Source organism: Rissa tridactyla, chromosome 25, assembly GCF_028500815.1.
Source record: "Rissa tridactyla isolate bRisTri1 chromosome 25, bRisTri1.patW.cur.20221130, whole genome shotgun sequence".
In the NCBI taxonomy this organism is placed as follows: Eukaryota; Metazoa; Chordata; class Aves; order Charadriiformes; family Laridae; genus Rissa; species Rissa tridactyla.
Window position 1 is genome coordinate 360,797 of NC_071490.1, and position 25,103 is coordinate 385,899.

Sequence of the window (25,103 nt, forward strand, 5' to 3'; positions counted from 1 at the left end):
TCTAACACCACCTTCAGAGATTGGCACGATTTCATGAACGCCTTCTAAATAAGCACGCCGCTTTCCAACCGTGGGTTTCTGGGCCGCGCCAGCTGGTGGTGCTGTCCCTTTACGGATCACGTCTAGGAGGCGGAAAGGTCCCCAAACCCTCGGGTTCTGGTTGCAACGCTCCCGCTAGGGACAGCAAACCCTTCTCAAGGTCTGAATATCCGTTCGCGGCGGCGTTAAAGGAGCGAGAGCCAAATTCTAATGGGCTCTCCCGTCCTGCTGGTCCCTTCTGCCGTAAGTTACAAGGAGAACCATGTTCACCGAAGCCCCAATTCTACATGGACGGGCTCGGTTGGATGTATGGGACCAAGCTGTTGGAAGAAGCTTAGCTCCTTCGTTAGCAATTCCGGAGCATTAGTGTGTCGTTCGGTCCATTCCCAGGATCTACCCTTTTTAAGCAAACTATAAAGGGGGCGAGCGACGATGGGGAAGCCAGGGATGCATTTACGCCGATAACCTAAAATTCCCAGAACTTGCTGGAACTCCTTCGCGCTGGATGGATTCTGTCCACGCTCTAATTTTTCCAGGGTATCCTGAGGGACGGAAGCGGCTCCTTTAAGCCACCAGGCCCCCAGGAATTTAACTTCCCCTTTCGGGTCCCCGACGCTTGGAGTCTGGGATTTCCAATCCCGAAGCCAGTAACGTCCTTCGGATGTTTTCCATCACGTCTTTAACGCTTTCTTGGTTTTCTCCCCCTTCTTGGGGTGGCGTCGATACCTCGGTACACCGTGAAACGGGAATCTCGGGCAGCACTTCGGCTCAAGCGGTGGGAGCGATAGCGGGGGGGGAGCGTTCGTGTCCTCGTGGAGGTCGGTGAAAGGCCCGTTGGGCTCCTCTCCGTGTCAACGCGAACCGCGCTTTGTCCTGCTCGAGGAGGGGAATCCCCCCCCCCCAAAAAAAACCCCAAAAAACCATCTCTTTTAACATCTCAGGCAGCCATCCGAGGATGGGCGGCTCCTCGTATCGTTGTCACAACTGCCGCGATCTTTGGAACCGCAGCGGTCGGGGGGGGGGGTGCAGCGTCGGCGTTTGACTTGCCGTAATCCACCGCGAAGGGCCGTTGCCCGGTTGGTTTCTTTACGGGCCACACGGGTGAATTATGAAGCGAGTGAGTCCTCTTAACGATGTCTCTTTTTTCTAAATCCGACACCGCCCCATCTCCCTCCCGCCAAGTGCAGCCGCGGGCAGGGGACGCTGCCGGACGTTGGCGATTTTAGAGGGAGCCAAAAGTACGGAAGTTTCCCGTAGACCCGATTTCACCGTGCCTAATCCCTTTTCGCGTCCTGCAAAACGCCCCCCGCAGCCCAATCTGGAAATTTCCGCGGCGCGTCAAATCCCAGGAGGTCAGTACGCGAGGCACCCCCCCCCTCCCCCCCCCGCCCCCAACCCTCATCATTCGCTGCTCTCCCGGCAACCAGAGGTTAATTTTTTTTCGCGGCGGGGCATGTTTTTACCACACCGTCAGTTCCTGTGAAGATTTACGCCCCCGAGAAGTTGTGCCTTTTCGTTAGCGACGGCGGACGTTTGGGCTCCGGCAGCGATAATAAATTTTACCGACATCTTCCGGGGTCCGACAGGAATGACGATAACAGGTTCGGAGTCTTTATGGGAGAGCCATTGAATCGCTAGTACGCGCCGGGCAGGGCGGCTCACTGCCCTCCCCGGGGATAAGAGTTTTTTGATTGACTTTGGCTTTGACAAACCCGATCGAGTTACGCTCCGGTGCGGAAGGCACGATTTTCTCACGATTTGGGGATTCTCTCGTTAGGCTTTTTTCCCCGGCCGAATTTATTCTTTCTAGTTAGAGGTTGGACCAGCGTACGGAGATCTCCCACAGGGACACCGTGCAAGAACAGGGACACCCCCTAGTTGTAAGACTTTACACCACAACTCGTTCCGGTCCTCATCAGGCTTAAACCTTCCGTCCGATGTAAGGTTTTGAGTGTGAGTTTGGACTTGGCGAACCTTTCGGGGACGTTCAGAGGGTTTTTTGCCAGTTAGGCCAGCCCAGCCCGTTCGGCGCCCGTACTGCTCTATCTCCTGTACGTATTCATTCCAGGTGGGCCACGTAGCGACGCCGGGCCCTGCCCAGGATCATCCCGAGCCTCTCGTATGCCATCTTAAGTGCAGTCAACGAAGGGTTTCAGGCAATCGGGAAGACCACAGACGAGAGGGGCTCATCGACTGGGGCTTATCGACGGGGGATTTCCGAAATTCCTCTCAGTCATACACGTCCAGCCGCAAACGGATCAGAGCAGCCCATAGCTCTAATCTCGAACGGCTCCCCCCTCTCTCGCGGATCCGTACCACCTGCCCAAAAGGCTGCGTGAGCGGTCAGGGAATAATTATGATCCCCGTCCGTCGTAGTTAAAAAACCCACTCCTGGTCCCCAAGAGTCTCCCGCTTCTTCCTCACTCAACATAATTCTATCTCCTCCTTCAGAAGAAACTCAACAGCCAATTCTTCTGGCCGCCTCAAATATTTTTCCCTTATTTTCGCCAACTCTCTTGGCGCCGGCGCAACAGTACGCGCCGTGGCGTGGACTTCATCACCACCCTCATCAACTGCGGTTTCGGTTTTAATCGGAGCTCGTAAAGGAAAGACTCGGGATTTCACGGGAGACGTCCTTTCCTCCTCGTCTTCTTCATCATCCTCACTATGAGACCAAAAATCTCTGCTCTGGGTTCTGGAATTTGGAGAACACATTAACTTCCGAATTTGTTGGACCTGGGTCGAGGGCTGCGTTTTGTCCAAGAGCCCAGTCACCCTTCCTGATCACATTTCAAGTTGGAGATTTTTCACCTTTAAGTAAGTTGGGGATTTTCACTCCCGCGTCAAGAGTTCCGCTTTCCTAAACGTTCACTCTCACTCGCAAGCTTATCGAGTTCTTCATTTTCCTCCCGCCTCCTTCTGAAAAGCCCAACGATGACTTCCGCGCCTCATTCTCCGATTCCAGAGTTGCGTGTTCTGCAGCAGAAATCGGATTAGGAGCAGGGGTTTCCCAAGCTTCTTGGGACAAAGAAGCGCCTAACACCCCACACGTCACACCTTTGCCTTTCCCCCGCTCTGAGCTTCTGTGAAGCCCGATGCCCTTCAACGCGTTCCATCGCTTTCTCTTCGCTCTTCCGAAATTTTTTGGGCCCCCTCCTTCCCAGCCTGGGAAAGGGGGCGCCGTCATGTTTTTGCGGCGTTTTTTCTCCGCGGCGATCCTGCCGACTTAACGCCAAATTTCCGGTGCGTGAAAAGGGGCCAAGCGGTTTTGGCGTCCCTACGGAGTGGGGTTGGGGGGAAGAAAGGCTCAGCCCGGTGACTGATCCCGGGAGCCAGCGACGGAGTTCTTCGCAGTGGCGTCTTCCTTGATATCCCCCCTCTTTCGGGCTATTTTTATACTATTTTCAACCTTTGAGGCAGACTTTGAGTGACTTTAGTCATGCGTGCTTTTATTATGATCGGTGTGAAATACTCTCCCTTCACATTTAAAGGTATATTTTAGGAGAAATTCAGGGCGCAGACTCAAGGAGGAGTGGCCGCACCTTGGAGGCGGGCAGCCTTGGGGACGGAGGTGCATTTTGGTGTCGTAACGACATTACAAGGAGCAAAGTTCGCCCAAAGGACAGCGTTTTCATCAAAATGTGACGAAATGTTGGCTCAGGGTAGCGGGCAGGCAGCTCATTGGCCGTTTATCTGCTTCGTGGGACCATCCCCTCCCTGTACCCGCATAAGACAAGGCCACGGAAGAATTATCTTCCATCCCGGATCTCATGCAGCTTCGCAAGCGTCGTACAGGGAACCGCAGGCGTCGCGTTTTTTTTTTCGCGTGCCAGCTCCGGCCTCTTGATTTTTTTATACTTTCCCTTAAGGCTGTGCTTTTGTATTTTGGGCCGTTTTAGTAATTATTCCACACCCCTCTGCCCGAGTTTTGGGGCATCTGCCAATTTGGCAAGAGGATCTTCGCTAGGATCGGTCGCTTTTCGTCCTTGTTCGCGCTGGAAATAATTCAGACGTGTTTCGTAGGCGAGGCGGTTGGACGGGAAACTTAGCCGGGAAACGGAAGAAAATCACCTTGTCCAAAGGGTTGGAGCTTCCAGGAAGCTTCCTGTTTTAGGGAATGGCCACCAACTGAAACCCCGAGGCACAGTTATCGTCTGCTCTACTAACGGAACCTTTCCGGAGCTCCTTTTTGGTACGGAGGGATGGAGAAGAGGAATTTTTTTTCCTTTCCCCATCTCCTCACCACCAGCGGTGCGTGGCGGGAGGACAAGAGATTTCCATAAGAAAACTTCACACAGGAGATAAGGGAAATCTTTTTCCTCACGAGGACGGTCTGACGCAAGAAACGGCTAAGACCTATAATCTGGTGGCCATTCTTGGAAGTTTTCAAGTCCCAGCTTGGATTGTGTCCCGAACCACTGGCTCTAACTGCGTATCCGACGCTGCTGGGAGCAGGAAGGTTTTCCGGAGACCTCCTGACCTGGCCCCTTGACCGACATTGTCACGTAGGCAGGATGCCACCCACGTCCTTCAAAGCGGCACGTAGGGCACAGCACTGCCATGTAAGGTGCGGATCCTCTCAAATCTCGCTACCGTTGGTGGAGACAATTTCCCGACGTTCAGAAGGCATTTGCTGGCTCAGGATGACCATGACCTGGCCAGGCTGGAGAGTTGGGCAAAGAGGAACCTTATGGAATTCAAGAGGGGCAAGCGCAGGGTGCTGCGCCCGGGGAGGAATAACCCCCCGCAGCAGGACAGGTTGGGGGTGACCTGCTGGTGAGCAGCTCGGTGGGGAGAGACCTGGGAGTGCTGGGGGCCGACGGGACGGCCATGAGGCAGCGATGGGCCCTGGTGGCCAAGAAGGCCAATGGCATCCCGGGGGGCATGAAGAAGAGCGTGGCCGGCAGGTGGAGGGAGGTCATCCTCCCCCTCTGCTCTGCCCTGGGGAGGCCGCAGCTGGAGTTGTGGGTCCAGTTCTGGGCTCCCCGGGTCAAGAGGGACAGGGAACTGCTGGAGAGGGGACAGCAAAGGGCTACCGAGATGCTGAGGGGACGGGAACGTCTCTCTGCTGAAGAAAGGCCGAGGGATTTGGGGCTTTTTGTCTGGAAAAAAGACGGCTGAGGGGGGATCTTAAAGGGTGGGTGTCAGGAGGATGGGGCCAGGCTCTTCTCAGTGGTGCCCGGGGACAGGACAAGGGGTAACGGGCACAAACGTGAGCATGGGAAGTTCCACCTAAACAGGAGGAGGAACTTCTTGACTCTGCGGGTGGCAGAGCCCTGGCACAGGCTGCCCAGAGAGGTGGGGGAGTCTCCGTCTGTGGAGCCATCCCAAACCCGCCCGGACGCGTTCCTGTGCCGCCTGCTCTGGGTGACCCTGCTCTGGAGGGGGTTGGAGGAGATGATCTCCAGAGGGCCCTTCCAACCCTAGGGTTCTATGATTCTATGATTTGTCTGCCGCGGGAAATGGTATCAGGACAGGAAGAGAGAGATTTATTTTTTTTTTTTCTTTTCGCTCAGTCACCGCAAGGAAGAAATAACTAAAAGCGCCGGATTGATCCTTGCCATTGCTCCGGGGGGGGAAAAAAAAAAATCCTCGAGTCTTGAATTCCGCACGCATCCGTTCCCGAGAATCGCCGGTGGTGGTTTTGGTTGCCTAAGAGAAACAGACCAGCTTATAATTATGTCCATTGCAACCAATTAATGAGGCCTGCCGCCGGGGCGTGGAGGAGGCAAGTCCTTAACGAACACGCACCACCCTCTCCGTAAGAGCTGGTACCCGCTGTCCCCCTGCCCAAAGGGACAGGAGGGCTGGGTCCGTCGGGGAGGTTGATGATGCCTCCGGCCATAAGTACAACAAAGGGCTGGAAGCCTGTTCCAGACCTGAATATTCTTCTGGCCGGCGCAGGTATGGTTTCCGACTCCTTTTTTTTTCCCCTTGGCTCCAGAAATTTCCTTTCCGCATCATTTTCCGGTGCTGGGGACCGGAGGGGAGGAGAGGGAGAGGTCTTTGTCGCGGGAGCCAGCACACAGCCTTGCCATCCTGGCGCGCATTAACCCTTGCTGAAGGAAGAAGATTGAAGTCTCGGTCGCGCGAGGCTCCTTCGCGTCGTGGGGAAGGAGAGGCGCCGGCCGTGTCCGCCACTGCCCCCGGGGGCAAACGGTTCCCTCCTTCCTAGGGAGAGCCGAGACCCTTCCCCGCACGCCTCTTCTTGGGGACAACCGCGGCACCAGCAGCGGCAAAGCCTTTGCGGACCCTCCTCCCCCTCCTCTGCCTCCTCCTCCGTCTCCAGGCTGGAACTTCCCTGCCCTTGCGGTGGTCGCCCGCAGCCTGCTCGCGCGCAAGGTGGGTGACGCCGCTTTCTCCGCCGTGAAGAGGAGAAAGGGGACGCGGCCGAAGGGGGACGGCGCTTCCCAGCTGAGCTCCAGCCGCCGCGCCGTCACAGCTCCCCGCCTCGCTGCCCGCAGCCCCCAGCCAGCCGTTGGCGCGTCCCCAGCCAACGCACACCGTCGTCGTCATCGTCGTCGTCGTCGTCGTCATCGGAGGAGGAGGAGGAGGACGACCAACACCAAAAAGGTCGGGAAAGGGTTTTTTGGGAGGAAGGCTCAATCGAATCCCCTCAGCAGCAGGCTACCTTGTACTTTCGGTGACCCGGCTGCTCTTTTTTCTTGCTGCCTGACGTCCGGGGAAACCTTTTGTTTCCATGGGGAACGACAACCAAACCCTGGGCGCGGATTTCGTCTTCCTGGGCTTCTCCAGCCTAGCGGAACTCCAGAAGCTGCTTCTTGTGGTGTTTTTGCCGCTGTACCTGGTCACCCTGAGCATGAACACCACTATCATGGTCATCATATGTGCCGATCGAAGCCTTCACACGCCCATGTACTTTTTCCTTGGCGTCTTGTCGTTTTCCGAGACTTGCTACACCTTTGTCATTGTCCCCAAAATGCTGGTAGATTTGACAGCGCAGAGAAAAACCATCTCCTTCCTGGGCTGCGCTGTGCAAATGTACTTCTTCCTTTTCTTGGGGTGCTCCCACTCCTTCCTTCTGGCAGCCATGGGCTACGACCGCTGCGTTGCCGTCTGCCACCCCCTGCACTACAACGGCATCATGACTCGGCGAGCGTGCGCTCGGCTGGTGGCTGCTTCTGCTCTCAGCGGCTTGCTGGTTGCCCAGGTGGTTACCCCCTTGATATTTTCCTTGCCCTTCCAGGCGTCCCGGAGACTCAACCATTTCTTCTGCGACATATCCCCCCTCCTCCGTGCGGCCTTCGCTCATACAAACCTCAGCGAGGCCATCATCTTCACGCTGGGTGTCTCCGTCCTGACGATCCCACTGGCGCTCATCCTCATTTCGTACCTGTTCATTTTCTTGGCCATCTCGCAGATCCCTTCGGCCGCGGGGAGGCAAAAAGCCTTCTCCACCTGCAGCTCCCACCTGATAGTGGTGGTTGTTCATTACGGCTGTGCCTCCTTCGTCTACCTGAGACCTGACTCCAGATACTCCTCGGATCAGGACGCGTTGATCTCCGTCACTTATACCATCCTCACTCCTCTGCTCAACCCAATGATTTACAGCCTAAGGAACAAGGATGTCAAAATGGCTCTTCAAAAAGCAGTCAGGAAAAACACACTATTTCAGAAAGTTTTCCAGTGAAGTGGGTAAGAAAAGCCGCTTCCCGGCTGGGTATTTTCAGCAAAAAGCTTCCACTTCCAGAAAAACATTGCCCCGTTTCCGTACATCCTTTTTTTTTTCCGCTCGCGGAGAAGCTTTCAGGAACGACACGACAGCTAATCGCGGCGGCTGCTAAGAACTTGGCAATAAAGGTCAACAAATCTGAGTCGCGGCGAGACCGAAAGCACGAACTCCAACGAAACACGAATTTTTAAATTGGGAAGCCCAAATTTTCACTCCACTGATGGCAGTTTCTTCGGTGCAACTTTGGCGCGTGAACCGTTTACTGAATAAAAGCATGGGTGTTGAAATAATTTCGCGGTGAAGCTCCTGGTGTTTGTCTGGTTTTGGTTTTTGTTTTTTTTTTAAGGAGATGGAAAACTCAGGGCCCCGTTTGCGTCGTGTTATAAAGATATCCCTGAGCCCCGACACCTGCCCATCCGCGCGGTGTTGCGTTGCCCGTCGACAAAGCCTGCAAGGCAGGCGAACCGCTTCAAATTGCGTCAGCCGGCCTTTGCCACGGGCTCGATTTATGCACGCAACCCCGAACCAAACCCTAGCGCCACGTTCCCTTGCTGGCCTGTGTGAAGGTGACCTCAAATCTAAGACCTTAGACACTTGTAAAGCACGACAGTCTTGGTCAAGAGGGGAGGTACCAGATGTCTGGAGGGTGGCTAATGTGACGCTCATCTACAAGAAGGGTGGGAAGGAGGATCTGGGGAACTACAGGCCTGTCAGCCTGACCTCGGTACCAGGGAAGATCATGGAGAGGATCATCTTGAGTGAGCTCTCACGGCAAGCGCAGGGCAGCCAAGGGATCGGGGCCAGCCAGCAGGGGTTTAGGAAAGGGAGGTCCTGCTTAACAAACCTAATCTCTTTCTATGACCATGTCACCCGCCTTCTGGATGCGGGGAAGGCTGTGGACGTTGTCCATCTGGACGTTGGTAAGGCCTTTGACACCATCCCCCGCAGCGTTCTCCTGGAGAAGCTGGCGAATCCTGGCATAGACAAGTGTACTCTTCGCTGGGTTAAAAACTGGCTGGATGGCCGTGCCCAGAGAGTTGGGATTAATGGGGTGAAATCTTCTTGGCGGCCGCTCACCAGTGGTGTCCCTCAGGGCTCAGTTTTGGGGCCGGTTTTGTTTAATATCTTTATCGATGATGTGGATGAGGGGATTGAGTGCACCCTCAGTAAGTTCGCAGGCGACACCAAACCGGGTGGGAGTGTTGATCTGCTGGAGGGTAGGAAGGCTCTACAGAGGGCCCTGGACAGGCTGGATCCATGGGCCAAGGCCAACTGTAGGAGGTTTAATAAGGCCAAGTGCCGGGTCCTGCCTTTCGGTCACAACAACCCCAAGCAACGCTACAGGCTTGGGGCAGAGTGGCTGGAAAGCTGCCCGGCAGAAAAGGACCTGGGGGGCTGGTGGGCGGCCAGCTTGACATGAGCCAGCAGCGTGCCCAGGTGGCCAAGAAGGCCAATAGCATTCTGGCTTGTATCAGGAACAGCGTGGCCAGCAGGAGCAGGGAAGGGATGATGCCTCTGTACTGGGTGCTGGCGAGGCCTCACCTCGAGTGCTGTGTTCAGTTCTGGGCCCCTCTGTACAAGAGGGACATTGAGGTGCTGGAGCGTGTCCAGAGGAGAGCGACCAGGCTGGGGAGGGGTCTGGAGACCAGGGCATCTGAGGAGAGGCCGAGGGAGCTGGGCATGTTTAGCTTGGAGAAGAGGAGGCTGAGGGGAGACCTCATTGCCCTCTACAACTACCTGAAAGGAGGGTGTAGAGAGGGGGGTGTTGGCCTCTTCTCCCAGGTGAATAACGACAGGACCAGAGGAAATGGTCTGAAGCTGCGGCAGGGGAGGTTTAGGTTAGATATCAGGAAGAATTCCTTTCCTGAAAGAGCGGTCAGGCACTGGAACGGCCTGCCCAGGGAGGGGGTTGAGAACCCATCCCTAGAGGTGTTTAAGAAACGTCTAGATGGGGCACTTCAGGGCATGCTCTAGTGGCAGAGATTGTAGGTCGTCGGGGGTTTTTTGTGTTTTGGGGTTTTTTTTTGTTTGTTTGTTTTTGTGTGTGTGTGTGTGTGTGTGTGTATGGTGGGACTCGATGATCTCAAAGGTCCTTTCCAACCATGGAGATTCTACGATTCTATGTGCCCACCAGCTTCGGTGAGGATAAGAATGTCTACCGAGGTGAACCTCCAGAGTGGCTCTCCAGGAACAGTTCTCCTAGAAAAACGAAGGGATGAGATCTCCGTAGGCACATGCTCTTCCCCCACAATTAGGGCGTTTCCCCTAAATTAACGGAGCCACCTGTGATAGTGGAATTAGAAAAACTCTAGGAAGGGGAATATTTTCCGGAGGAAAAGACCCTGGGGTAGTCCTTTGCAGAAATGGTCGTTTTTAAAACCGTGCTCCATCGTCTTTCAGCATTTCTGTCATCCGTAGGCAAGCGTTTCCCTTCCCTTCACCCTTGAGATTGTCCAAGACGTTTCTCAGCACGATCCTGTGCTGAGCTCCCTCTTCCCAACCCAGAACAACGTCCATCCCTGAGACACCAAAGATCTCCCCGACAGCGTTCTTGAGGACTAACGAAGGAAAACGACTTCATTTTTGTGGACGGAATGAAACGGTAGGAGGCGACAAATAGAAAAAGTAAAAGGCGCCTGAAACTTTTTGCCGTTTCTGGGGTTTTCTACCGCATCAGAGGCACAGTCACATCTCCGCCAAAACTTCGTATATCACATTGCCGTTTCCCTGGCTTTAAGGTGGCGGAATTGCCTTTCTGCAGAATAAAGAGACTTTTGGCGGTCAGTATTTCCACGCGCAGAGAGACGGGCGCGTTTCCGCTCCCATCTCTTCGCTGTGAACATCAGGGCGCTTTCCCTTAAGCAGAATATACGGTGTTTCCTCTGCTCCGAGGCAGTGTGCCCTTGCTCCTTTCCCGCTCGTTCCGTTTTGTTTTTTTTTTTTAACATCCTCTGCAAAGTCTTGGATGCGGTCTTTTTCCCGCCGCAAAAATTTCCGGTAGAAAAGTTGTTTGGTTTTTTGTTTTTCTTTTTTGTTTTGTTTTGTTTTGTTTTGTTTTTGTTTTTGTTTTTTTATTTCTGGGGAGTTTCGAAATACCAGAGACCGTCAAGTTCCCTCCGAAGCTTCACGTGTCACATTTCTCTGCTTTGCCTGGCTTCAACCCGCCGGAATTTGCAGTCGCTCACAGTGAAGAGCCCTTTCGGGGGTCAGTGCTCCCCGCACACGCCGGGTGTTCTTGTGCGCAACCCAGTTGTGTCGGTGTCTAACGGCAGTCCCCTTCGATCTAAACTCTTTGGTCCCGATACCCTCCGTAAAGACTTGGCCGCTCCATTTGAGTTGGGGGACGATTCTGCTTTTGACGGCCACTCCCGGAGCTCCGACCGCGGGTTGGGTTATTTTGTCCCATTACGTTCGTTGCAAACACGCACCCCTTACCGTGGGGTGAGTGGGTCTAGAAGCGCCCCGGGGTGATGGGGAACGGAGCAGAGAACGCACGAGAGAGGGCTTCGATCCCAAAAGCCACCCTGGGGGCTTTTTATAGCCCTTAGCGGCCGGCGTTACACACGGCGCTGGGTAGATCAGGTGCCACCAGCCCATTTTATCTCAAAAAAAGGATTGTTGGAGGAAGAAGCCTCTGCGAAAAAAAGGGTCCAAGCAAGAGGCAGCGGAGGAACCAGCGTTTTCACCCGCACGGTGAGAATCTGGCGGATCGCAGGAGGAAAACCCTCTCCTTTCCGTTAATTCGAAACTAAAACCGGGTGAGTCCTTCCCCGGCTTTACGTCCCTCTTCATTGATTCCTGGCGTGATGCAGTTAGCGGTTTGCAGAGCGGTTTTCCCGAGAAGTTTGGTTTCGCGGGGGCCTGTTCGCGGACCTCGCGTGGTTCTTGGCTCATTTGCAGGCTCCAGCTCCCAACCCGGCGGTTGGCGGTGCTGGGGGAGGACAGGACTGGGGCTGCTTGTGCCGCCGGGGGTGTCCTATCCGGGGAGCTGTCAACATGGAGAAGAGCGGATAAACCGAACCTGGAAGGGCCCTCCCAGCCCTGTTCCGAGCGTCGCCAACTTCGAAGGCAGACCTGGTTCTCCAGGGCCCGTTGGGCCACTGCTTCGCGGGAATGGCTTGAGGAAAAAGCCGTGAAAACGGTGCTCCAGAGGCTTGGCTCTTCTTGGCACTGAGTTTGGGAATAACAGCTTGCCCCGACAATCCTGCCCCAGCCCCCCGAGTGGGTCTCCCAGGACCTGGCTATCCAGGTTTCCCTCTGCCCACGGCACTGGCGACCTTGTCCTCTACCCGTGAATTGCAAAGGAGAAGAGGAGGCTCCGGCGTGTGGTCCCCTACCCCAGATCTGACATGGGAAAGGCTCTTGGCTTGGCATTTTTAGGGACACGGGTCGGGTCGGAGCGGGCAGGGGATCTTGAAATCTCCCCGAAGAAGCCCAAATGTTTCCCACTGTGGCTCCAGGAGATCAGCCTTCCTGCGGGGAAGGGCATTTCCGTCTCCCCCAGAAGAAGGCGGCCACTGTCGCACAGCAGCGCCCCGGATCCCGCTGTCGTCGTCCTTGCTGCTTTTCTCCTTGAAACAGCCGCTTCTTCTACCGGGCCCTTTCTCCTGCCTTAATTCCTGCTGGACATGCGGCGGATCCCTGCAACCTGCCTCCCGCTGCTCCCCGAGCAAACTCCCCGCCCCGGCACTTCAAATCCTCCTTGAACCTCACCTCCGCGTCGCTCCCCAGAAGCTGCCGTCGAGCATGGTCTGACCCACGGGGGGGCAGACAAAGGCAGCAAGGGTGGGCGAAGGCGGGGATGGGTTTCCGTGCGAGGAGGGCAGGAGGCAGGTCGGAGTTCCACAAAGTCGGGAGCCGCCCCTTCCGAAGACACCGGAGAGGCATGGAGAGGCAAACCGGGAGCTGTGCAGTCGGCACACGGAATGGGGGACGGTTTCTCTCCAGGCGGAGGCCACCCGCGGGTCTCCTGGCAGCCAGACCTCACCGTGGCTGCACCTGGAGGCTCAGCCCGGCTCTTACGCCTTCCTCTTCACGCAGGGAGTCCCAGCTGCCCTGGTCGTCTCCATCCCGCGGGGGACGGACACGCCGGGATTGGTGGGGGTTCGGAGATGTGACGTCACCTGTGCCGTAGAGTCTGGGCCAGAACTGGTGTTGCGGAGATGAAGGCACCTTCCAAAAAACACATGCCGGGATGGAGCTGGTCTTGCGGGTGCCAGCGTCGTGAACCTAGCTAAGACAACCTTTTGAGAAGTTGGGTGCCCATTTCCGCCGGAGACGACGACTGCTCAGAAGGGATCTGCCTGGGACTGTCTCCCCGTGACTTTCAGGCATCCCAGCCTGCTCGCTCTGCAGAGCTTCCGGGGGGAAATAAATGACCAAGAGAAACCTATTTCGGCATGGATAGGGAGACGCTGGCCTCCATCTCCTCGTGTGATGGCTGGCCCCAAGCCCTAGGCTGATGCAGGGGACGGCCCACCTCCGTGCCCATCCAGGAACTGCTGTGCTCTTCAGACGGGATGGTGCTGTGGTTTGGGCACCCAGAACTCCGCAGTGCCCGGTGGTGGGTCGTGCCCACACTGGGCTGCTGCACTGGACTGGGCTGGAGAGAAGTTGTGGGGAGAGCGATGGAGGAGTGGGGCTGGGCTAGAAGGTGCCTGTGAGAGGACGATGCCAAAGTGAATGAGCTACTTCTGTCTCTGCAGCCGTCTCCATCCTCTTGCTGGCTCAGTGCCTATATTGGCACTTCAGGGCATGCTCTAGTGACAGAGGTTGTAGGGGTTTGTTGGGTTTTTTTGCTTTTTTGGGTTGGTTTTTTTTCTGTGTGTGGTTGGACTCGATGATCTCAAAGGTCCTTTCCAACCATGAAGATTGACTCTGTGATTCTACGACCGGGGGAATGACCGGGCTCCTTTCCAACCACGAAGATTGACTCTGTGATTCTACGACCAGGGGAATGACCAAGCTCCTTTCCAACCATGAAGATTGACTCTGTGATTCTACGACCGGGGGAATGACCACGCTCCTTTCCAACCATGAAGATTGACTCTGTGATTCTACGACCAGGGGAATGACCACGCTCCTTTCCAACCATGAAGACTGACTCTGTGATTCTACGACCAGGGGAATGACCACGCTCCTTTCCAACCATGAAGATTGACTCTGTGATTCTACGACCGGGGGAATGACCAGGCTCCTTTCCAACCATGAAGATTGACTCTATGATTCTACGACCGGGGGAATGACCGGGCTCCTTTCCAACCATGAAGATTGACTCTATGATTCTACGACCGGGGGAATGACCACGCTCCTTTCCAACCATGAAGATTGACTCTATGATTCTACGACCGGGAGAATGACCAGGCTCCTTTCCAATCACGAAGATTGACTCTATGATTCTGTGATCAGGGGAATGACAAGGCCTCCCGGTTTCTCTTGTGTCCCAAACCCCAACAGACCCCCCCCCCCCCCAGAGCAAGACTCTCTACAAAGCCTCACGTGGGGCACGTCCTGGACAAGGCAGGGACTGGAAGCTGGGAGAGGTTACCTAACAGGAGGTCCACGGGGAAAAAGGGCACCGAGGGGTCTCCTGGCTATCGTGCTGGGGGGACCATTCCCCACCCAAAACACACCCTGCCCCACGCATGCTGTGCCTGCACAACAGGGTTGTGGGACCGTGTGTGGGGCAGCTGGGCCAGGACAGGGACGGGGCAATGACAGGGGCCACGAAGTGTCTGCCAGGGAATGACAGAAAAAGAAAGAATTTATTTGCGTGGCCAGTTTTTTGGGTCACGCGCCCCGTCTGCTCCTCCCTGTAGGTGCGACCCCTCTACTCTTTCCTGCTTCCAACCCTCCGAGGGGGCAAATAACACGGTTAGCTGACCTTGGCTGTTATAGCAATAAGTATAAGCAAGATCTTCTCTGCGTACCGTTCCTTGGCATAAATTACCATCAGGGCTCGTCTCTCTGAGAGCAAACGATGGCTCCATAATAACGCCGTTAATTTTCAGGGAGTTTCAGGGAGTTCAGGCGGTCAGAAGACGCTCAGCTGCCGAGGAAAATTACTGAACGGAAAACAGGTTCTGTTTTACCTCAATCCAGGACAACTGCGTCCATTGCGCGGGAATGGCTTTGGGAAAGCTTGAGGCAGCTGCCGGTGGCAAGGGGAGTCAAGGGTAAAAAGAAGAGTGTTGATCCCAGCATTAGAGACCAAGGCTGAAGAAGGAAAACGCGGGGCTGCTGCTGAAGGCAGAGGGTGATTTAGGTAGGGCTGAGGGTCTTGATGCCTTCTTTGCCTGAGTCTTCGCTGAAAAGGTCTCCGTGACTCAGTGAAAGGGTTCAAGGAGGAGGAGAGCGTGTACTGGCGGGAACTGCACAAAATCCAGAAAGGGCAAACGCCAGGTTTTGCCCCTGAAGGGGACTAACCCTGGCAGTGGCACGGGCTGGGGGTTGCTGGGCTGGGAGCACGTCACGGTTTGGGCCGAGTTGGACAATGACAAAACAACCGATGCTCTCCCCCGCCTCTTGCTCCAAGGAGCGGAAGAAGGGGGATAAAGAGATTTATGAGTTAAGAAAAAAAAACCGAAGCTACTTAAAGAAATATTAATAATAAAATAAAAAAGGAAATAATGAAATAGATACAATATATGCAAACATACACAAAACAGTATCAAGCTCCCAGGGAGATGTTGCTGGCAGGCACTGGGGAAGTTCCGGATGGGACTCAGTGACAAACGGGAAGCGGAAGACGCTGACCGGGAGCCAAAGGCAGATGAGCTGACGGGATCCTCCTCAGACGTCAGTCATTGAAGAGAGAGCCGTTGAAGGAGCAGTCCATGGAAGGAGAAGTCCATTGAAGAAGTCGTCTGTTGAAGAAGAAGTCCGTTGAAGAAGCAGTCCATTGAAGGAGCAGTCCGTTGAAGAAGTCCATTGAAGAAGCAGTCCATTGAAGGAGCGGTCCACTGAAGGAGCAGTCCGTTGAAGGAGCAGTCCATTGAAGGAGCAGTCCGTTGAAGGAGCAGTCCGTTGAAGAAGTCCATTGAAGAAGCAGTCCATTGAAGGAGCAGTCCACTGAAGGAGCAGTCCATTGAAGGAGCAGTCCATTGAAGGAGCAGCCCATTGAAGGAGCAGTCCATTGAAGGAGCAGTCCGTTGAAGAACAGCCCACTGGAGAAGAGCCAAAGACAAAAAGCCCTCAGAGCAGAACCCAGTGGAAAAGAGCCAACCTCATCCCTTTGATCCCTCAACTTTTATATTGAGCACGGCAGATGGGATGGAACACCCCCTTGGTGTCAGTTTGGATCACCTGTCCTGTCCACGGGGTTAAAAAAAAACCAAAACCCAAGTCAGCTGCCCCTGGTTGCCACTGCAACAAGCGTAAGCAAGAGCCTCTCGCACTGAACAGAATGTTGGCCTTGCTTCACCCCAAATCAGGACATAGCAGACCTGTGGGAATGGTCTTCGTTGTCAGTGAGCTGGACAGGAGGCACCCATGTGCCTTGGTGGCAAGAAAGGCCATCAGTGTCCTGGGCTGTACCACCAGGAGCATGGCCAGGAGATGGAGAGAAGGGACTACGCAGGTTATTGCATCCAGATTTCAGAGCCCCGATACAGGAAACGTGTCACCCACCCAGGATGGGTTTAGCAAAGGGCACCCAAGATGGGCAGGGGCTGGAGAACTTGGCCTGTGAAAAGACTCTGAGGGAGCTGGGCTTGTCCAGCCTGGAGAAGGGAAGGCCAAGGGGGACCTCATCGTAGCCTGCCAGTACTTAGAAAGAGGTGATGGAGAATACAGAGCCAGGCTCTCAACCGTGGTGCGTGTTGAGAGGGCAAAAAGCAGCGAGCGTAAGGTGAGGGAGAAGAGGTTCACCTTGGAGATAAGGAAAAACTTTTTCTCCAGGAGCCGAGACCGGCTTTGGAACAAGTCACCCGGAGGGGCCTGTGTGGTCTCTGTCCTCGTCCAACTGGATCGTAGAGTCATAGAAGAGTAGTTTGGGTTGGAAGGGACCTTTGAAGGTCATCTAGTCCAACTACCCTGCAGTGATGAGGGACATCTTCAACTCGATCAGGTTGCTCAGGGCCCCGTCCAACCCGACCTTGAATGTTTCCGGGAATAGGGCATCTACCACCTCTCTGGGCAACACGCCTCGAACAACTGGGTCTGACACGTTCACCTGAATGAAGACCTCCCAAGGTGCCTTTGAACCTCTTTCTGCCGACGACAGAACGGACGTTTATTGGGCATGAATCCTCCCGCGCTGTACGAAACCATCCAAAACAAGGCCGAGGAACTTCTCCTCTTCTCCCGTAACTGTAAATTTAACGTAGGAGGCGCTGCCTCAAGACTTCTCTGCTTGGCGCTTGACACTCGCTGCGCCCAGCTTTAACCGCCAAAAAGCCCGTTATCCGGATACGCTCGGAGGTGCGGGGAGAAAAGGTGCCTTTTCCGCAGCGTTATTACTGCACCTCTGCAGTCCGCTTTCTCTACCAAGGTGGTGCCATTTTTCACTTTCTTGCCTTCCTGAGGTTAAACACCCTGTCTTTAAACGTCCTGTCTTTGCAGTAAAGGACAGTTGAGTGTGCTTTCTCCTTCTGCCACGGTCACGAAGATTCTTCGCCCGGAACGCGGAGCATCACTCCAAAGCCCTGCTTTCCTCTATCGAGGAAAAGAGTTGACATTTCAGCGCAACTCCCCCCGCCATGTAAATGCTGAGGGTCGTGGTCAGGCGAGCTTTTGAGGGCATGGGGCTCCGTGCAAGGATCTGAACGACGCTTTTTTTCAAACGCGTTGGCCAAAGTGAAATAAGGCGACAGAATCGTCCAATTGCCGAGGTTGGAAGGGACCTTTCGGATCGTCGAGTCCAGCCATCGACCTCACCCTGACAAAAACCACCACTAAACCATATCTGTAAGCGCTCTGTCTAACCCTCTTCTAAATCCCTCCAGGGATGGTGCCTCAACCACTTCCCGGGGCAGCCTCTTCCGACGCTAAATAACGCTTTCAGCGTAAAAATTTTTCCTATTATCTACTCTAAACCTCCCCTGGCACAACTTGAGGCTGTTTCCACCTGTTCCTTGGGAGAAGAGACTGACCCCTGCCTCTCTACTCCCTCCTTTCAGGTGGTCGTAGAGGGCAATAAGGTCTCCCCTCAGCCTCCTCTTCTCCAGGTTGAACACCCCCAGCTCCCTCAGCCGCTCCTCATAAGACGTGTTCTCCAGACCCCTCACCAGCTCCGTTGTCCTTCTCTGGACCTGCCCCAGCCCCTCAGTGTCTTTCCTGTAGTGAGGGGCCCAAAACTGGGCACGACACTCGAGGTGGGGCCTCACCAGTGCTGAGTAGAGGGGGACGATCGCTTGCCTGGTCCTCCTCGCCACACTGTTCCTGATACAGGCCAGGATGCTGTTGTCCTTCTCGGCCACCTGGGCACGCTGCTGGCTCTTCTTCATCCGTATTCATCGACCGACACCCCCAGGTCCTTTTCTGCTGGGCAGCCCTCCAGCCGCTCTGCCCCAAGCTCGTAATGTTGCATGGGGTTGGTGTGACCCAAGTGCAGGACCCGGCACTTGATCTTGTTGCACCTCATGCCATTGGCCTCGGCCCATCGGTCCAGATCCCTCTGCAACGCCCTCCTACCCTCAAGCAGGTCGACGCTCCCACCCAACTTGGTGTCATCTGCAAACGTGCCGAGGGTGCACTCGATCCCCTCATCCAGATCATTTGTAAAGACCCTAAAGAGAACAGGACCCACTACCGAGCCCTGGGGAACACCACTGGTGACCGGCCACCAACTGGATTTAACTCCATTTCCCCACCACTCTCCGGGCTGGTCCCTCCAGCCAGTTTTTCACCCAGCGTAGAGGACTCCCGTCCAAGCCATGGGCAGCCAGTTCCTCCAGGAGGATGCGGTGGGAAACTGCACCAAAGGCCTTACTAAAGTCCAGGTAAACACCATCCACAGCCTTTCCCTCATCCACCGAGGGGGAGGTCACTTTGTCGTAGAAGGAGATCAGGTTTGTCAAACGGGACCTGCCTTTCATGAACCCACGCTGACTGGGCCTGGTCTCCTGGTTGTCCTTCATCTGCTGCGTAATGGCACTCAGGATGATCTGTTCCGTGACCTTTCCAGGCACCGAGGTCAGACTGACAGGATCGTACTTCCCCGGATCATCCTTCAGGCCCTTCTTGTGGATGGGCGTCACATTTGCTAGACGCCGGTCAACTGGGACCTCCCTGTTTAGCCAGGACTGCTGGTAAATGATGGAAAGTGGCTCGGTGAGCTGTCCCGCCAGCTCCCTCAGGTGGATCCCATCCGTCCCCGTAGACTTGTGGATGTCCAGGTGTTGGAGCAGGTCCCTCACCATCTCCCTTTGGATTAGGGGGGGGCTTCATTCTGCTCCCGGCCCCTGTCTCCTCGCTCGGGGGGCTGGGTACTCGGGGAAGAACCAACTCTACCACTAAAGACTGGGGGAAAGAAGGCATTAGGTACCTCAGCCTTCTCCTCATCCTTTGTCACTCTGTCACCACCTTCATCTGATAGAGGATGGAGATTCTCCCGAGTCCTCCTTTTGTTGCTAATACATTTGTAGAAGCTCTTTTTGTTGTTCTTAACACCCAAAGCCAGGTCAAGTTCTAGTCGGGCTTTGGCCTTTCAAATTTTCTCCCCACATAGCCTTCCGACATCTTTGTAGCCTTCCTGAGTGGCCTGCCCCTTCTTCCAAAGGCCATAAACTCTCCTTTTTTCCAGCCAGGCCGTTGGTTTTTTTGTCCCCCAGCAGCTGGTTTTACGGCACACGGGGGCAGCCTGCTCCTGCGCCTTTAGGATTTCCTTCTTGAAAAATGTCTGGCCTTCCTGGACTCCTTTGCCCTTCAGGACTGCCTCCCAAGGGGCTCTGTCAAGCAGGTTCCTGGAAAGACCGTAGTCTGCCCTCCGGAAGTCCATGGTGGCTGTTCTGCTGACCCCCCACCTCCTTGGTCCTCGGAGAATCGCAAGCTCCGTTGTTTCATGGTCACTATGCCCAAGACGGCCTCCAACTGTCACATCCCCCCCAAAAGTCCTTCTCTCTTTACAAAGAACAGGTCCAGCAGGGCTCCTTCCCTAGTTGGTTCCCTCACCAGCTGCGTCAGGAAGTTCTCCCCAACTCCCAGGAACCTCCTGGACCGTTCCCTCTCAGCCGTATTGTCCTCCCAGCTGATATCGGGTAGGTTGAAGCCTCCCACCAGGACGAGGGCCAGTGACCTTGAGATTTCTCCCAGCTGCTTGTAGAACATTTCGTCTACCTCGCCATCCCGGTTGGGTGGTCTATAACAGGCTCCCACCACGATATCAGCCTTTTTGACCCTCCCCCTGATTCTTACCCGGAAACGCTCAACCCTGTTGTCACCATCGTGAAGGTCTTGACATTCCTAACACTCCCCAACGTACAGAGCCACCCCCACCTCCTCTCCTTCCTCGCCCAGCCCTTCTGAAGAGTTTGGAGCCACCTAATGCAGCACTCCGGTTGCGCGGGGTCGTCGTCCCCCCACGTTTCCGTGATGTCGACTACATGATAGTTTTCCTGCTGCACGATGAAACAGAGATGTTCAGAAAACGTTGGTAAAAGTGAATAAAAGAAGAACTCAAGAGAAAGATCTTAAGAAAAAAAACCCATAGATGTGGCAACGCACTTTCCAGCTTCTAAAAACCTTTGTAGTTTGGTTTTTTTTTTTTTTTAGTTTAATATACCACTCTTCTGGGTGAATTTGTGTCCTTTTTTTTTTTTTTTTGGAAAAGAAAAAAGCGATGTCCAGAACTGAGGTGGGATGTATGACAAAAATGTCTTCAGATACAGGGACATAGACACCAGGTGCCAGCGTTGATGCCCTGGGACCCTCTTCCCAGCCTCCACCCGCAGCTTCTGAATGGCTCTGGTCTCCAACAGGTCCTCTGAGATAGCTGCTGGTCGCAGGCAAACACCTCAGATACACGGGGAACTCCAAAGGCGGCAATCGATGCCTGCGTTCAGGCAATTGAGCTCTACCCGGAAAGCTGAAAAACTCTCTTGATTAAATGGCCGTGTCCAAGGGCATCTTTTCAGCGGACCGTCTGGACATACGCCCTTCCCGTGGCTCTCCAGATTTCCCCCTCCCCTTGCTCTTCCATCGTTCAGACACCTCCAAACTACCCGGTTGCTGCGTTGGCCTTCAGGGAGTTAGAAACTTGCCGCCTCTCTGAGAAGTCTGATGAACTCCTGAGGCAACTCCTTAATTACGTTTCTACCTGTATTTTCCTAGCGCTCTCTCTAAACCGGCGCTTGCACGGATTATCTCCCTTGTGGAAGGTGAACCTCATGAGATGCGGCTGAGGTCTAAAGATGCTCTTCGGGCGATGAGGAGAAGTCCCCCCCCGTGCCTGCGCGCACGCAGTTCCCTGGGGAAAGCGGGTGGGAATTGGTGCCAAGGAGCTGTAACTTCCAGCTGCGGACTTCTGTGGAGAAGTCTATTGTAAGGACAAGTGCCGCAAGGCCCGGGGGACCGATCAGAGGAATGGTGGGGTCGGGGAGGTGAGGAGCAAGGATGCCCCTTGAGTGTGTGGCCTCAAGGGACTGCTTTTCCTACCTGCCCACACCTGCTTAGGTGACCCTCTGGATCAATACCTATTTGAGACTGCTGCTATCGCTGCTTCGTAAACTGGAAAATAAAAACAAATGCCTTTAAAATGCAAAACTCCCTTCTCATTACGTCCTCGTTGAAGTCTCCCTCTGTAACTACCAGCCTGAAAGCTCTCCAATTAGCTGCAGGAGTCTTGAAGACTTGAAGAAAGTTACGGGAAGAGAGAAGGCACACGAGGGCTCTCTGCCTTGTAATGAGCCCCACGGTGGGTTCGGTGCTGAGCCCGTGGACCCGCAGCGCCGAGGGGAGGTTGCACAAACTGCTCAAGGAGTCGGAAAGTAATGCTGAAGTTTCTTGGCGCGTTAACGAGCCCCACCGAGGGCCATTACCAAGATGGCCTCCCCATGGACTCGTTAGAGCAGAAGTTCGGAGGCGGCGATGACAGGCAAAGGCAAAGTGCCGGTGGCTCCGACGCTGCGTGAAGCCTTGGTGTGCTTTATGAAGCCAAATGCCAAGCCCTGACCCCAGCCCCTCACCCTCAGGAGAGAGACCCCGTCCATCACACATGGCTCAGGGCTTTCATGGGATGCGGGGGGGTGTGGTGCTAAGTGAAGGACAACGGTACGACACCTCCCAGCCTCGCTGGGGTGGGCGCAAGAAGACAACGTGGCCTCGGTGCCGTGGGGACAATGTGTCTCCTCATAGGCCCTGGTGGCAGAGACATCAGCCATAGCCAAGGGGACAAAGAGTTCAGTTCTGTCAGGGCTTTTCGGCCTTGACGGCACCCTTGGCCATCTCCACCATAGGCTGTCCTACACCGTCCCGTGCCTGCGCCTCTTTCCCTGCAGACTGTAGACACCCAACACACTTCCCCACCTTGTTCTCACCCTGGCACGTCCCTGCCTTTACTGACATCTCTCCATCCTCACTGGCTGCTCCTTCAAATGCAAAATCATGGGTCAACGCAGACTCCCTCTGAGTGACCTGTTGCGCCAAAGCACCACCTTCCTTCGAGCGACGTTTCTGTCTCCTCATGTCCATCTGCACATCCAAAACTGCAGTTTCTCATGGTTTTCCTGTCTCGTGCTCTTTCCCTCTACCAAAAACCATGCGATCATCTCTGACAGTAACAGTCAAGCTTTCTGAAGCTACTGTTATTCTTCCCTGAGCTGCCACTTCACCAGGCCAATGCGGTCCCCACCTCTCAGCCTTTCCACACATGGTCCCTAACCCCATCTTGGTAGCCCTCCTATGGGCCCACTCCAGTTCCTCCCCGCTCCTCCAGAAGAGAGAGCCCCACATGAGGACACGCTATTCCAGATGTGGCCACACCGGTGCTAAGTCCCGGGGGTGGCAACTCCCCTTGCCTGGGTGGCCACGCTCCTCCCGGCACAGCCCAATGTGCACGTGGCCATATTCATGGTTAGCGCCACGGTCCTGTATGGCATCGCTCGTAATGCCCAGGCCCTTCTCCTCCAGGTTGCTCCTCATTCAGTTCAGGTCCAAGCCTGCTTTGATGTACAAGGGTGGTTTTGTCCCCTAACGGAGAAGACCAGAAGATGAGAAGGAGAAGATCCCATCTCCTTGAAATCTTCTTGAGGTTTCTGTTGGCCTAATCCCCGAGTTTCTCAAGGTGCACTTGGACTGAAGGTCCATTGTGCCTGGTGTCAGTGTGAGCGTGCAGATGCCCCACCGGACTTGGGGTGTCTCGCACAAGGGCAAAGCATGAGGAATTTAAAGGCCAGGACAGATAACAAATTAAAAGAGGAGACACTAGTTAAATGAAATTCCAAGCGGTCTCTAATCACTGAAACCATGAATTTCTTAACAGCGGGTGACTTTAAAGAGGTGTCAGGTACCACTTGGGAGTCCTACACATGCGCAGATGGACAGAGGAACGTCAACGCCCGTGAAGCTGATGTGTCTATCCCAGACGCAGAGGTGGAGAGGTGAACCGGAAAAGAGACCAGCCTACGGGCAAAATTTCCCTGACTCGAATTTAGGGTAAAGACTCACAACGCGTCGGTGCTCCTCGATGGGTGGCAGTTGAGTTGAGGCTCGAGAAGGCTCCTCTCACCCTTGGTCTCGAAGAACGAGCCTGAGTGGCACCTCGGCTCGGGGGAGATACTTGCCACAGCCGGCTGCGATCCAGAAGAGCTCAACGGGTCTTTACTAGAATGGCTACGTAGAGGATTCGAGATAACTGATTTTTCTCCGGGTACTTTTCCACTCTGGCCCAGCTTGGACAACGGGATATCCCTGTACTTCCCACTGGTTAAGCAAGCCCAGAACTTGCTAGATCTTGGCGTCCTGGTATTACCCCCTCTGTGGCCGCCATCCATAAGTTGTCAGGAGTGATCCGTTACGGTTATTTCCTTCAAACCGTAGGAGCTACGGGGAGTGGGCACGCTATCGTGTTCTGGTCTGTCGCTCTCCACCTTTTCTTTCATGTCAGATCATGCTACATCCTGGTCTGCCGTGTTATCCTGTGGCCCATGTTGGGAGGGAAATCGCACCAACTTGGGAGGGACAAAAGAGGGGAAAAAGGAGATCCAAGGTGAATCCAAGGGTAAGATTGTGGCTGTGTGGGGGCATCTGCCAAGCAGCCCTTCACCTGAGAAAGACTGACTGGCGTGGGACACAAAACTGCTGTTCATCTGACCATACTTAGGTCTGCGTTGTTTCCACGGCCACGGGAACCTGAGCGCTTTCCCTACCATCACCAGGGAAAAGCCCTGTAGTTGGTGGCAACACTGGAAGGGACCTCAGGAGGTCTCTAGCCCAATTGTCCGCCCCACAGCAGGGTCAGCCATCAGGTTGCACCAGCTTGCGCAGGATTTCATTCATTTTCGGCCTCAAAACCTCCAAAGATGGAGATGACACCAGCTCTCTGGGAAACATTGGTCATTGGCCCTCATCCTCCCATCACGTACCGTGGTGAAGAGCCCGACTCTTCCAGTTACCTCCTGAAAGGGGTGGGAAGGCTCTTCTGTGGTCTCCCCAAAGTCGCCTTTTCTTCTGACGGAACAAATCCAGCTCGCTCAGCCTCCCTTAGCGAGACAGCTGACCTTCCAACTGCGCCCCTGAGATGTTTAAGACTCTTCCAATCCCGTTGGCTTCTCTCGGATGTGCAAAGGATGTCACGGTTGTGAGAATGTCGCCATCCTCCTGCCGTGGCCTTTTGCCTGTGTCGCCGTGATGTCACGCACAGGCGTTGCGGGCTGCGAAGAGGGCGTGCTCTGACCCAGTAGCCGTTCACGAATAAACTTGGAACTCGAAATGCTGCAGGCCCGTACGATTCTATGATTCTATGAATGGAGGGAGACGGGGTCTCACGGTGTGAGGGCTCAGCAGGGAAAACAGCCCCGGCACAAGAGCAGGTGGAGGAGCAGAGTCCGGGCTTTGTCCCCGGGAGGTTCCCCAGGACCTTGCTGGCCGAGCAGGGTCAGTGCTCCGCAGACCTCCCTCTGTCACCTGCAGACCTTCCTCTCTCACCCGAGGACCTCCCCTGCAGGGTTGTGGAGTGCCCACACAGCAGGGAAGGCGTTTGTGGGGCGAGCGCCGCTGGGGTAACTGCCTTCGGAGCAGCCCCTCTGTCCATAAAGAACCCAAAAACCTCTACGCCTTCACGTTGGCGTCCCTGCTTCTTCTCCCGGTGCGGCGGAAAATGTAATTCCCTTCGCCCATGAGTGACGTGGGCTGATCCCCGGGCGGCAGCTGAGCCCCACGCCGATGGCGGATGGAGGAGAGGACAGGAAGGGTAAAAGCGAGACAAACGCATCGG

General features: G+C 54.9%; 1 protein-coding gene across 3 annotated transcripts; it reads left to right on the top strand.

The window, feature by feature from the left end:
* Positions 1 to 7,999, top strand: LOC128901506 (olfactory receptor 10K2-like). 3 transcript variants are annotated; one of them, XM_054183556.1, is made up of 2 exons: positions 1 to 769; positions 5,556 to 7,999. In XM_054183556.1, exon 2 carries the CDS (start codon positions 6,740 to 6,742, stop codon positions 7,688 to 7,690), a length of 951 nt encoding a protein of 316 aa, XP_054039531.1. In that variant the 5' UTR covers positions 1 to 769; positions 5,556 to 6,739; the 3' UTR covers positions 7,691 to 7,999. The 3 variants fall into 3 exon arrangements, with proteins under 3 accessions (XP_054039531.1, XP_054039530.1, XP_054039532.1); XM_054183555.1 differs by lacking the exon at positions 1 to 769 and adding an exon at positions 1,469 to 4,606; XM_054183557.1 differs by lacking the exon at positions 1 to 769 and adding an exon at positions 1,469 to 1,640.
* The last annotated feature ends 17,104 nt before the right edge of the window (positions 8,000 to 25,103 follow it).

Coding starts and splice junctions, on each gene's coding strand:
- LOC128901506 (XM_054183556.1), top strand. CDS start 6,740: ATGGGGAACGACAACCAAACCCTGGGCGCGGATTTCGTCTTCCTGGGC.